This window comes from Pseudophryne corroboree, chromosome 9 (assembly GCF_028390025.1).
Source record: "Pseudophryne corroboree isolate aPseCor3 chromosome 9, aPseCor3.hap2, whole genome shotgun sequence".
Lineage (NCBI taxonomy): Eukaryota > Metazoa > Chordata > Amphibia > Anura > Myobatrachidae > Pseudophryne > Pseudophryne corroboree.
The window spans coordinates 454,448,660-454,461,755 of NC_086452.1; the positions used below are offsets into that span (position 1 = coordinate 454,448,660).

Consider the following 13,096-nt stretch of genomic DNA (forward strand, 5'->3'; position numbering starts at 1 on the left):
CGTGATATCACACCGGACACAGGATGCCGCCAATTGTGCATAGTCATTGTACCGGAGCTCTCACAGGGACACAAGTGATAAACGTGATATCACACCGGACACAGGATGCCGCCAATTGTGCATAGTCATTGTACCGGAGCTCTCACAGGGACACAAGTGATAAACGTGATATCACACCGGACACAGGATCCCACCAATTGTGCATAGTCATTGTACCAAAGCTCTCACAGGGACACAAGTGATAAACGTGATATCACACCGGACACAGGATCCCGCCAATTGTGCATAGTCATTGTACCGGAGCTCTCACAGGGACACAAGTGATAAACGTGATATCACACCGGACCCACCAATTGTGCATAGTCATTGTACCGGAGCTCTCACAGGGACACAAGTGATAAACGTGATATCACACCGGACACAGGATGCCGCCAATTGTGCATAGTCATTGTACCAAAGCTCTCACAGGGACACAAGCGATAAACGTGATATCACACCGGACACAGGATGCCACCAATTGTGCATAGTCATTGTACCAAAGCTCTCACAGGGACACAAGTGATAAACGTGATATCACACCGGACACAGGATCCCACCAATTGTGCATAGTCATTGTACCGGAGCTCTCACAGGGACACAAGTGATAAACGTGATATCACACCGGACACAGGATTCCACCAATTGTGCATAGTCATTGTACCGGAGCTCTCACAGGGACACAAGCGATAAACGTGATATCACACCGGACACAGGATGCCGCCAATTGTGCATAGTCATTGTACCGGAGCTCTCACAGGGACACAAGTGATAAACGTGATATCACACCGGACACAGGATGCCGCCAATTGTGCATAGTCATTGTACCGGAGCTCTCACAGGGACACAAGTGATAAACGTGATATCACACCGGACACAGGATCCCACCAATTGTGCATAGTCATTGTACTGGAGCTCTCACAGGGACACAAGCGATAAACGTGATATCGCACCGGATACAGGATCCCACCAATTGTGCATATTCATTGTACCAAAGCTCTCACAGGGACACAAGCGATAAACGGGATATCGCACCGGATACAGGATGCCACCAATTGTGCATAGTCATTGTACCGGAGCTCTCACAGGGACACAAGCGATAAACGTGATATCACACCGGATACAGGATCCCGCCAACAAAATACCAAATCTGTTTAACCAACGTCTAATTACCCACCAGTGAGAACAGGACGTCTCCTGCATTATACACGTCCCACCATCATAGATACGCCCAACTAGTTACTAGACAATTCAATGTTAGCATTTGTAATAATAAGAGGTGGACAATCAACTGAAATGTATTTATTAATCGCCCAGACTGCTGAACAGGATTCTATGCTGACTCCTCCCTGTCATTGCTGATAAAGAATATTCTTTTTTAAATTTACTTAAATAAATTGCTTATTTATGTAAATGATTTCATTGGGATTTCCACAGCTTACTCTCCCGTTTGCCACAGAAAATACATAGGGACGGATATTGCAGGACTGGGACGTTACAGGAATTAGTTACACTTGGAATGAAACCTAGAAAGATGTGTTTTTTTTTACAAGGATAAACGCTCTACTCATTAGTAATCAACCTTAAGGGGTATATTCAATTGATGTTGAATTACTCAAATTGTCGAAAAACTGAGCTTTTTTCGACCAAAAGACCATGTCGAATCGGATTCGACAATTCAATACGGGACTTCTCGCCAAAAAACCTGTAGTTTCAGTTTCGACTTTTTACTATTCAACACTTTCATGTCTGTAATGTTAAAAATGCGGCATTTCGACAAAAGTATATAATCAATTCCACATCAGTTCTTTTCGACAGTCATTTCGTCAATTTCATTGCGCCTCCTTTTTCTGGCGTGAGCTGATAAGAAATCTTAAATACATTTTTTTTGGGTGCTTTTTTGATTTCTAATAGCATATCTATTTATATTTGAGGTGATTATCTACTTTGTTTTTCTATTTATGACCCACAGTATTATATAATCGATATTTTAAAAGAATATTTTTTCCTGTACTCGGCTGAGGGAAATGTACCCATGATTCCACAGTTTACCCAGGATACACTTGTCCAAAGCCACTCCTCTCTCCTCACTCCCCTTTTTGAGACTTCAGGGAGACGAGCAGCCATTACAGTCAGCTCTCTTGTGGAATCAGTTTTTAGGACAATCCCTGCGTTTTCCAACATACATATTTTTTTTATGTTTTCAAATGGCGGGAAGTCGAATCCAGGCCGCCCACTATTCGACGATTGGTCCGTTTTTTGACAGAGGCCGTGTCGAATCCGTTTTTAATTGAATATGTCGAATTCAGTGTCCTGGGTAGAGGGTTTCGTCTGTCGAATAGTGACGAATCCAAAAACTGACAAATTCAAGCCGTAATTCGACTTCAATTGAATATACCCCTATGATAGACTGGCCGACTATAAGAGTTGCAATTGTTAGTGATCAGCACAGAGCTTGTCCTGCTACAGTATATCCAGAACACGAGCACCTCAAAAAAAATGAATACATTTAAAAAAAAGAATATTTACTAGAAACGTTCATTTTTTTTTTTTTTTTAAACTAAAAAAAGTTGTGTTTTACAGAAACAATATGTATAGTAACTAATGACACATACTAGGAAACCTTGCATTAATGCAAGTGGTCCCTTTCAAATATTTGGCCTGTGACAAATAATAAACACTGACCAATGAGAAAACAGAGCAGTTTTCTCACAGCATAATGTTTATTGAAAACTATAGGGCGATTCAAAAGTCGCAGTACACCCTTTTGTTTCAAAAACTGTGCAGAAAATGGGAAAACTGACTTAGATTCAAGATGGCGCCCATGTTCGGTACATACTCTAAAAGATAGCCCACCACACCCATACCTTACTGGAGTATTCAGTTTTCCCATTTCCTGTAGGATCACCCTGTAGATACTGTATAAACTGAAACTGAGGACAGTAGGATCACATCCCTGAAGAAGTTCATGAGACGAAACGCGTTGGCTGAGCCTTTACCATCTGGATACTGGTCTGCAGGAACATGAGGTGTAAATAGTCTGCTGGATATTTTATCTACCTAGGACTACACTTTTATCAGATAATCTAACTGTTGCGGTTTTTGAGTTGTAAGATGGAATCTATAGATGTTATGTTTAATAAAAATCTTTTCTAAAACACAATACTAGTATCCCTATCCGACATTGTCCGCTTTCTGGTATGTGGGTGTGTCCTAGAGATACATAATAATGCAGAAAAACATCTGTTTTGGATACCGTGTTAGGCCTTCAAACAAGTTTGGGTCCATATGCAGATATAGGTTTATTAACAATATATATTTGGAGTGAAAGTATTACACCATGAGTGCCCTTCAATGTTATCACTATACATACGCAGAAAATATAAAAGAAATAACTACAATTACTGAATACAATTTCATCTTCTGTTCATAATTAGTTTATATTGAGGATTCATCACTAGAACAAGGTTTATTCTGAAGAGTAAACTACGGGAATGGCTAATAAACAATGTGACACATTGTCACTCACATTTTCAGCCAATCACAGAGATGTTTATTAAACATCTCTGTGATTGGCTGAAAATGTGAGCGACAACGTGTTGATCCTGAGGAGACAAAGTTAAGGTTTTCCAATCCCTCTTTTTCTTTTATTGTTTGGAATGCATCACATATAGACAGAGACTAAATTGTATGTAGACTTAATAACAGGAGTTATGATGAGAAGCATAGAGGCATGTTTAAGTCTCACCTACTCAGACTAAAGGCGGCCATTTTATGAGAATGCAGCCTATCAGTGAATTATTAGGATGGCTCAACAGGCAAAATGGCCGCCTTCACCCCGTGTATGCATCTGGCAAACCTTACATTTTGGACAGAGGATATATATCGTAACTTTCCATCTTTACTATTATTCAAAACTTTCCCAACTTGTAAATTCCTCTGTCGTCCATTTTCCGTACGATCTTCTTCTTTTCCTGCGATGGACGTGTTAGCCGTGACGGAAGAGTAGGTTCTGTAAAAGACAAGAGGCCCAGGAGGGTTTAGTCTTTCGGCTTGTAGCGTTTCCGCTTTAACAAGAGGGTAATTACTGTCAGGAAATTGGTCATTTAGAGGCTTGACTCCGTTGCCGGCACATATAATCAGCAGTGGTGGGCACACAAAGCCTGTTGATATTCAACGTTACAGCACTCAATGGCATTCTTAAACCTTGACAAGAGCGTGTTTCTAGATTTACCATGACAACCAGCCTGTGCAGATCTCTGTCACTATCTCGCAGTATCGCTTTCGCCTAAGTTTCCTCAGATGGACAAAACACAGCAGAGAGTCAAAAATAAATATCGGTTTCTAAGCAGATGAAATGAAAACCCAATACAATATACAGTATGTACACGAGTGTTTATTGCTCGAGAGGCATTTAACCCCGATGCGCTCTGCGTATAATAAGGATAGATTTTGGTTTTATTTTACAGATACAGATGCAGCTAATGTTAACCATTTAATTGCACGGCTCCTGGGGCAACAGAAGGGTTAACGGGCCATTGTGGATGCTTTTGAAGGAAAAAAAAAGGCTTTTCACATATGCAATATATAATATACACTGATTTTTCCATACAAAGTACCAAACAAAAGTGTTTTCATGGGTAAGAGCACTTATTGTGTGCAGTACGTCTAATACAGTCTTGTGACTCATTAAAAGAACAATTGTTCATGCAAAGCAATGTGTTATATTATAGTAAGTAAATGGACATTATACTTTAAAATGATTTATTGTACACAACATAGGGGGTGATTCAGAGACAGATGCAGATCTTGCTTCCCGCAGCAAGATCTGCGTCCATGTTCTCATATGCTGGGGGCCGACCAGCATGTGTGTGGCGCCACCTCGAGATGCGTCCGCAATTACATTGCGGATGCATCGATTTGAGGTTGACCCCTGCCAGTGCCATTTTTTTTATCGGAGCGGCTGCGTGTAACGTCACGCAGCCACCCCAAAAAAACAATGTGACATGCCCCCATTTGGCTAGCCACGCCTCTATAGCACCAAAATGCCGCCCACCGAATGCCAGCGCTGTCAATCAACTTGCGGTCGAATCCTTCCAGGATGCAGCCACAAGGAGAAGGGTCGCGCACTGTGGCCGCTGCGTACAGACGAATGTCTTGAACAGGCATGTCCTATGTACTAAGGCTTGGGGAGAGATAAAGAGGACAGAGATAAAGTACCAGCCAATCAGCTTCTATCATTTTTTCAAACACAGCCTGTAATGTGGCAGGTAGGAGCCGATTGGCTGGTACTTTCTCTCCGTCCACTTGTGTCGGAGCCACTGCGTATTCTAGATCCTTTTATAGAAGGAGAACAGGCTTCTGACCAGTGCATACATACGTTGGCCATGATTCGTGTTTGTGAAAAAAAGCTAATTATCAAGCAACTGGACAAAACCCTGCTGCACTGCAGCTGGGGCAGATGTAACATGTGCAGAGAGAGTTAGATTTGGGTGGGGTGTGCTCAAACTGAAATCTACATTGCAGTGTAAAAATAAAGCAGCCAGTATTTACCCTGCACAGAAACAAAATAACCCACCCAAATCTAACTCTCTCTGCACATGTTACATCTGCCCCACCTGCAGTGCAGCATGGTTTTGCCCAGTCGCTTGATAATTTTCTTTACTTACAAACATGAATCAGGCCCGGTGTTCTAAAAATGGAACAATTATATGTCTTCATCTGACATTTTTTCTAAATGAATTGCTTAATTCCTTTCAGCTTCGGCATATATAAAATAATGTATAATATAAAACTATATATAAGGGGGGATATTCAAATGTTTGAAAAGTCAGTTGGGTGTTTGTTTTTTCCTCTCTATTACATAGAAAAAAACAGACACCCAACCGACTTTTCAAACAATTGAATATCCCCCAATGAGTTTTGTCAGCCGTAGAGGAATATGCAATATTAGGGGGACTTGCACATATCTCCGAACAAACTATTGAATAGCGTCGCTCTAGAAACATTCCACATATTGTAAACGGCTGCTTCATCCAGAGTCAGGTGACTGTTCTGCATCACCGGAGCGTCACTGACTTACCAAAAGCAAAACAGGAGGATTGAACTGGATTTTACAAACAAATATTAATACATCTCCTGATTTAACCCACCCCACCCCTTGTAACTATCAGTGGGGCTCATTCCGACCAGGACACAAGGAAAGTCTACCATTCCTCTGCTATTACCAAACAATTCTGTCTAGGGTATGTGGAAATAGCCAGTTCTCTGGAGCACATGTTGAGGGCACCATGCTGGACTTCATGGCCAACCAGTGAAAAGCCTTTGACCCCGGAGCGAACGCCTCTATGCTGTACCATCCCAGCCATCAGTGGCTGCAGAGTGCAGTGTGAATCACTATTTGCGCTCGCTGTGTGATCTTTTCCCCCTCCGGTGCATCATTTGCCTGGTGCAGACAACTGCCAGCATGCACAGAGATTGAGGCTTACAGCCCATCCATGACAAGCGCACGGCTAACCCATCACGGCTGTTCAAGTAGACCGTCTTTAACCTCACAGCATCAGCTCAGAGACTCCGGGGTCTAAGATCCGCAGTCTGATGAAAGAACGTTCTTGTTTTTGACAAATACAACACTTTAATCCGCTCCCTTCACCCCAGGTGTATAGGAGATTGACCAAATCAGGCATCTGTTACTAGGGAGGGGGGAATACAAGACCGTAAAGGTTAGACATGATAGTTAGGGATTCTTCTATTAGGATTGTTGAAAATATATTGGTAAAGATTTATTATCACAGTCACAATGGTCTAGAATTTATAAAAAAAAAAAAAAAAAGGGTTTGGTTCCACAGATCTACATTAAAAAAAGATCTACAGTCAATAGGTCCACCCCAAATGGTCAACTTGAAAAAGATCGACAGGTATAAGGTAGACAGTAGAAAATGTCAACAGGGTTTATTTTTATTTTGCACTACTAAAAACCTTATTAGTGTATCGCGTCCCCTAGCACGGTACAAGGTGCCTGACCCAGGTTACGATTCACAACCGTAGTCCATGTGGATGGTAAAGTATGAAAACGTTGAAAAAAGTGAAACAAAAAATAAGATTTTAAACCTACCGGTAAATCTTTTTCTCGTAGTCCGTAGAGGATGCTGGGACTCCGTAAGGACCATGGGGATAGACTGGCTCCGCAGGAGACATGGGCACTTTAAGAAAGACTTTGACTCTGGGTGTGCACTGGCTCCTCCCTCTATGCCCCTCCTCCAGACCTCAGTTAGAGAAACTGTGCCCAGAGGAGACGGACAGTACGAGGAAAGGATTTTTGTAATCCAAGGGCAAGATTCATACCAGCCACACCAATCACACCGTATAACTTGTGATATACTACCCAGTTAACAGTATGAAAAACAACATAGCATCAGTCCAAGACCGATGAAACTATAACATAACCCTTATGTAAGCAATAACTATATACAAGTCTTGCAGAAGTAGTCCGCACTTGGGACGGGTGCCCAGCATCCTCTACGGACTACGAGAAAAAGATTTACCGGTAGGTCTAAAATCTTATTTTCTCTAACGTCCTAGAGGATGCTGGGACTCCGTAAGGAGGACCATGGGGATTATACCAAAGCTCCCAAACGGGCGGGAGAGTGCGGATGACTCTGCAGCACCGATTGAGCAAACAGGAGGTCCTCCTCAGCCAGGGTATCAAACTTATAGAACTTTGCAAAGGTGTTTGACCCCGACCAAGTAGCAGCTCGGCACAGCTGTAGTGCCGAGACCCCTCGGGCAGCCGTCCAAGAAGAGACCACCTTCCTAGTGGAATGGGCCTTAACCGATTTTGGTAACGGCAATCCTGCCGTAGAATGCGCCTGCTGAATCGTGTTACAGATCCAGCGAGCAATAGTCTGCTTTGAAGCAGGGCCGCCAACTTTGTTGGCTGCATACAGGACAAACAGTGCTTCTGTTTTTCTGATCCTAGCCGTTCTAGCCACGTAAATTTTCAAAGCCCTGACCACATCAAGGGACTCGGAATCCTCCAAGTCACGTGTAGCCACAGGCACGACAATAGGTTGGTTCATATGAAAGGATGAGACCACCTTAGGCAGGAATTGAGGACGGGTCCGCAATTCCGCTCTATCCATATGGAAAACCAGATAGGGGCTTTTATGTGATAAAGCCGCCATTTCCGAAACTCGCCTAGCCGAAGCCAAGGCTAACAACATGACCACCTTCAAGGTGAGATATTTCCACTCCACTGTCTTAAGCGGTTCAAACCAATGTGACTTAAGGAAACTTAACACCACGTTAAGAACCCAAGGCGCCACCAGAGGTACAAAAGGAGGCTGAATATGCAGTACTCCCTTCACAAAAGTCTGTACTTCAGGTAATGAGGCCAATTCCTTTTGAAAGAAAATGGATAAGGCCGAAATCTGAACTTTTAATGGAGCCTAATTTTAGGCCCAAATTCACTCCAGTTTGTAGGAAGTGAAGAAAACGGTCCAGGTGGAATTCTTCCGTAGGAGCATTCCTGGCCTCACACCAAGAAACATATTTTCTCCATATTCGGTGATAATGTTTAGATGTCACGTCCTTCCTAGCCTTTAGTAGCGTAGGAGTGACCTCATCCGGAATACCTTTTTCCGCTAGGATCCGGCGTTCAACCGCCATGCCGTCAAACGCAGCCGCGGTAAGTTTTGGAACAGACAGGGACCTTGTTGTAACAAGTCCTGCCTTAGAGGAAGAGGCCACGGATCTTCTGTTAGCATTTCTTGCAGATCCGGATACCAGGTCCTTCGTGGCCAATCTGGAACAATGAGAATTGTTCTCACTCCTCTTTTTCGTATTATCCTCAACACCTTGGGTATGAGAGGAAGAGGAGGAAACACAAATACCGACTGGAACACCCACGGTGTCACTAGGGCGTCCACAGCTACCGCCTGAGGGTCTCTTGACCTGGCGCAATACCTTTGTAGCTTTTTGTTGAGACGGGATGCCATCATGTCTATTTGGGGTAGTCCCCACCGACTTGCAATCTGCGCGAAGACTTCCTGACGAAGTCCCCACTCTCCCGGAAGCAGATCGTGTCTGCTGAGGAAGTCTGCTTCCCAGTTGTCCACTCCCAGAATGAACACTGCTGACAGAGCGCTTATATGACTCTCCGCCCAGCGAAGAACTCTGGTGGCTTCCGCCATTGCCACTCTGCTCCTTGTGCCGCCTTGGCGGTTTACATGAGCTACTGCGGTGATGTTGTCTGACTGGATCAGAACTGGTCGATTGCGAAGTAAGATCTCCACTTGACGTAGGGCGTTGTATATGGCCCTTAGTTCCAGGATGTTGATGTGAAGACAAGTCTCTTGACTTGACCAAAGTCCTTGGAAATTTCTTCCCTGTGTGACCGCTCCCCAACCTCGGAGGCTCGCGTCCGTGGTCACCAGGATCCAGTCCTGAATGCCGAACCTGCGGCCCTCTAGAAGGTGAGCCCTGTTTAGCCACCACAGGAGAGATACTCTGGCCCTGGGGGACAGGGTGATCCGCTGATGCAATTGCAGATACGACCCGGACCATTTGGCCAATAGGTCCCATTGGAAGGCCCTTGCATGGAATCTGCCGTATGGAATGGCTTCGTATGTTGCCACCATCTTTCCCAGAACTTGAGTGCAATGATGTACTGACACTTGTTTTGGTTTCAAAAAGTTCATGACTAGAGTCATGAGTTCCTGCGCTTTTTCCTTCGGAAGAAAAATTATTTTCTGGTCTGTGTCCAGAATCATGCCCAAGAAGGGCAGACGAGTTGTAGGATTCAGCTGCGACTTTGGAATATCGAGAATCCAGCCGTGTCACTGTAACACATTCAGTGAAAGTGATACGCTGCTCAGCAACTTCACCCGTGATCTCGCTTTTATGAGGAGATCGTCCAAGTACGGGATAATTGTGACACCCTGCTTGCGCAGGAGCACTATCATTTCCGCCATTACCTTGGTGAAAATTCTCGGGGGCCGTGGAAAGCCCAAACGGCAACGTCTGAAATTGGTAATGACAATCCTGTACCGCCAATCTCAGGTACGCCTGATGAGGAGGATATATGGGGACATGCAGGTATGCATCCTTTATGTCCAGAGATACCAAAAAATCTCCCCCTTCTAGGCTGGCGATGACCGCCCTGAGTGATTCCATCTTGAACTTGAACCGTTTTAAGTAAAGGTTCAGGGATTTTAAATTTAAAATGGGTCTGACCGAACCGTCCGGTTTCGGAACCACAAACAGAGTTGAGTAGTACCCCTGCCCTCTTTGAAGCAGGGGAACCTCTACCACCACTTGTTGCATACACAATTTGTGAATCGCATGTAACACTATCTCCCTTTCCAGGGGTTGTTTCGGTAGGGCCGATTTGAAAAACCGGCGAGGAGGCACTTCTTTGCATTCCAGCTTGTAACCCTGGGAAACAATTTCTATTGCCCATGGATCCACCTGTGAGTGGACCCAGACGTGGCTGAACAGTCGAAAATGTGCCCCCACAGGAGCTGACTCCCTCAGGGGAGCCCCAGCGTCATGCGGTGGATTTAGCAGAGGCCGGGGAGGACTTCTGTTCCTGGGAACTAGCTGTGTTGTGCAGCTTTTTCCCTCTGCCCTTACCTCTGGCAAGAAAGGATGATCCACGTGCTCTCTTGCTTTTATTGGAACGAAAGGACTGCATTCGATAATGAGGCGCTTTCTTAGATTGTGAGGGAATATATGGTAAAAAAATTGATTTACCTGCCGTAGCCGTGGAGACAAGATCCGAGAGGCCCTCTCCGAACACTTCCTCACCCTTGTAAGGCAACAACTCCATATACCTCTTTTAGTCGGCATCACCTGTCCATTGCATGTTCCACAGGACACGTCTAGCAGAAATCGACATAGCGTTGACTGTAAAACACAGTAGACTAACGTCTCTTTGGGCATGTCTTTTATATATATATATATATATATATATATACATATATAAGACAACATCTTTTACATATAAATAAATATATATATATATATATACTAGGGACAATAACATGGTATCCTTATCTAGGGTTTCAATCTCCGCTGATAAGGTATCTGTCTACGCTGCTACAGCGCTATAAACCCATGCCGACACAATCGCCGGTCTGAGTAGTGTACCAGAATGTGTGTAAATGGACTTCAAAGTTCTTTTACTGCATGCTATCTGCAGGATCCCTGAGGATAGCTGTAAAGTCAGCGCTACCCTTTTTTGGGTAAACGTGTCAATGCCTTGTACACCCTAGGGGAAGATTCCCATCGTATCCTGGCCCCATTAGGGAAAGGATACTCCCTGAGAATTCTTTTTGGGAAGCTGCAGCTTCTTGTCTGGAGATTCCCGCTCTTTTTCCTCATGAGAGGAGGGAAATTTACCTCAGCTTTCTTCCCCTTAAACATGTGTACCCTTGTGTCAGGGACAGATGAGTCATCAGTGATATGCAAAACATCTTTTATTACAATAATCATATATTGAATACTTTTCTGCCAGTTTTGGCTGTACTTTGCATTATCGTAGTCGACACTGGAGTTAGACTCCGTGTCGATATCAGTGTCTATTATTTTGGATAGTGAGCGTTGTGAGACCCTGAAGGTCTCTGTGACATAGGGACAGACATGGGTAGATTCCCTGTCTGTTCTCTAATCTTTTATGTAATAAATTCATCTTAGCACTTAATTTCACATATCCAATCAGGCGTCGGCGTTGTTGACGGAGACACCACACACACACACATTTGCTCCATCTCCTCCTTAGGAGAGCCTCTTACCTCAGACATGTCGACACACACGTACCGACACACCACACACTCAGGGAATGCTCTTCTGAAGACAGTTCCCCCACAAGGCCCTTTGGAGAGACAGAGAGAGAGTATGCCAGCACACACCCCAGCGCAATATGACCCAAGAAAAACACAGCAATTTAATGTTTACCCCGTAGCGCTGTTATTATTATCTGCGCCGAATTATGTGCCCCCCCCCCCTCTTCTTTAAAAACCCTCTCTGCTACCGTGGTATAAGCAGGGGAGAGTCCGGGGAGCTTCCTCTCAGCGGTACTGTGGAGAAAAAAATGGCGCTGGTGAGTGCTGAGGGAGAAGCCCCGCCCCCTCGGCGGCGGGCTTCAGTCCCGCTAAAAGTGTAAAATTGGCGGGGGCTCATGCATATATACAGTGTCCAGCTGTATATATGCTCTCTAAGAGGTTTATATTGCTGCCCAGGGCGCCCCCCCTGCGCCCTGCACCCTTACAGTGACTGCCGTGACTGTGAGGTGTATGGGAGCAATGGCGCACAGCTGCAGTGCTGTGCGTTACCTCAGTGAAGATCAATGAAGTCTTCTGCCGCCTCTGAAGATCTTTTCCTCTCATACTCACCCGGCTTCTATCTTCCAGCTCTGTGAGGAGGACGGCGGAGCTAATGGTGTCCAGTAGCCTAAGAAACAGAGCCCTGAAACTCAGAGAAGTGGGTCTGTTTCTCTCTCCTCAGTCCCTCGATGCAGGGAGTCTGTTGCCAGCAGGCTCCCTGAAAATAAAAAACCTAACAAAAATGCTTTCTTACAGGAAACTCAGGAGAGCTCCTGAAATGCACCCAGCTCCTCTGGGCACAGTATCAAACTGAGGTCTGGAGGAGGGGCACAGAGGGAGGAGCCAGTGCACACCCAGAGTCAAAGTCTTTCTTAAAGTGCCCATGTCTCCTGCGGAGCCCGTCTATCCCCATGGTCCTTACGGAGTCCCAGCATCCTCTAGGACGTTAGAGAAAACAAAACAAAAACTTGCGCTGACCACTGTCAACCTTTTGAACGGTCTACCTTTACTTGTCGATCTTTTGTACCTGTCGACCTAATGCACGTCGATCATTTGGGGTCGACCTATCATTCGGATACCTATAAATAATAACAATACATAATACAAGGTGGTAGAGAACAGAATGAGATGGATAAAATGGTCAGAGATGGGACTGGACTGGACCCCATGAAAACCTAAAGTGGCCAAATCTGAGCAGGTGCAGCTATTGGGCACTCTTACTCATCATCTCTTACCAA

General features: G+C 44.6%; 1 protein-coding gene across 2 annotated transcripts in view; it reads right to left on the reverse strand.

The window, feature by feature from the left end:
- Positions 1-3,309: 3,309 nt before the first annotated feature.
- The window catches only part of CHCHD6 (coiled-coil-helix-coiled-coil-helix domain containing 6), a 507,702-nt gene continuing 497,915 nt past the window's right edge, over positions 3,310-13,096 (reverse strand). For both annotated transcript variants that reach the window (XM_063941215.1, XM_063941214.1), the window contains one exon: positions 3,310-4,048. In XM_063941215.1, the coding sequence (XP_063797285.1) occupies positions 4,025-4,048 (24 nt within the window). In that variant the 3' untranslated portion in view covers positions 3,310-4,024. The remainder of the gene's footprint in view (positions 4,049-13,096) is intronic.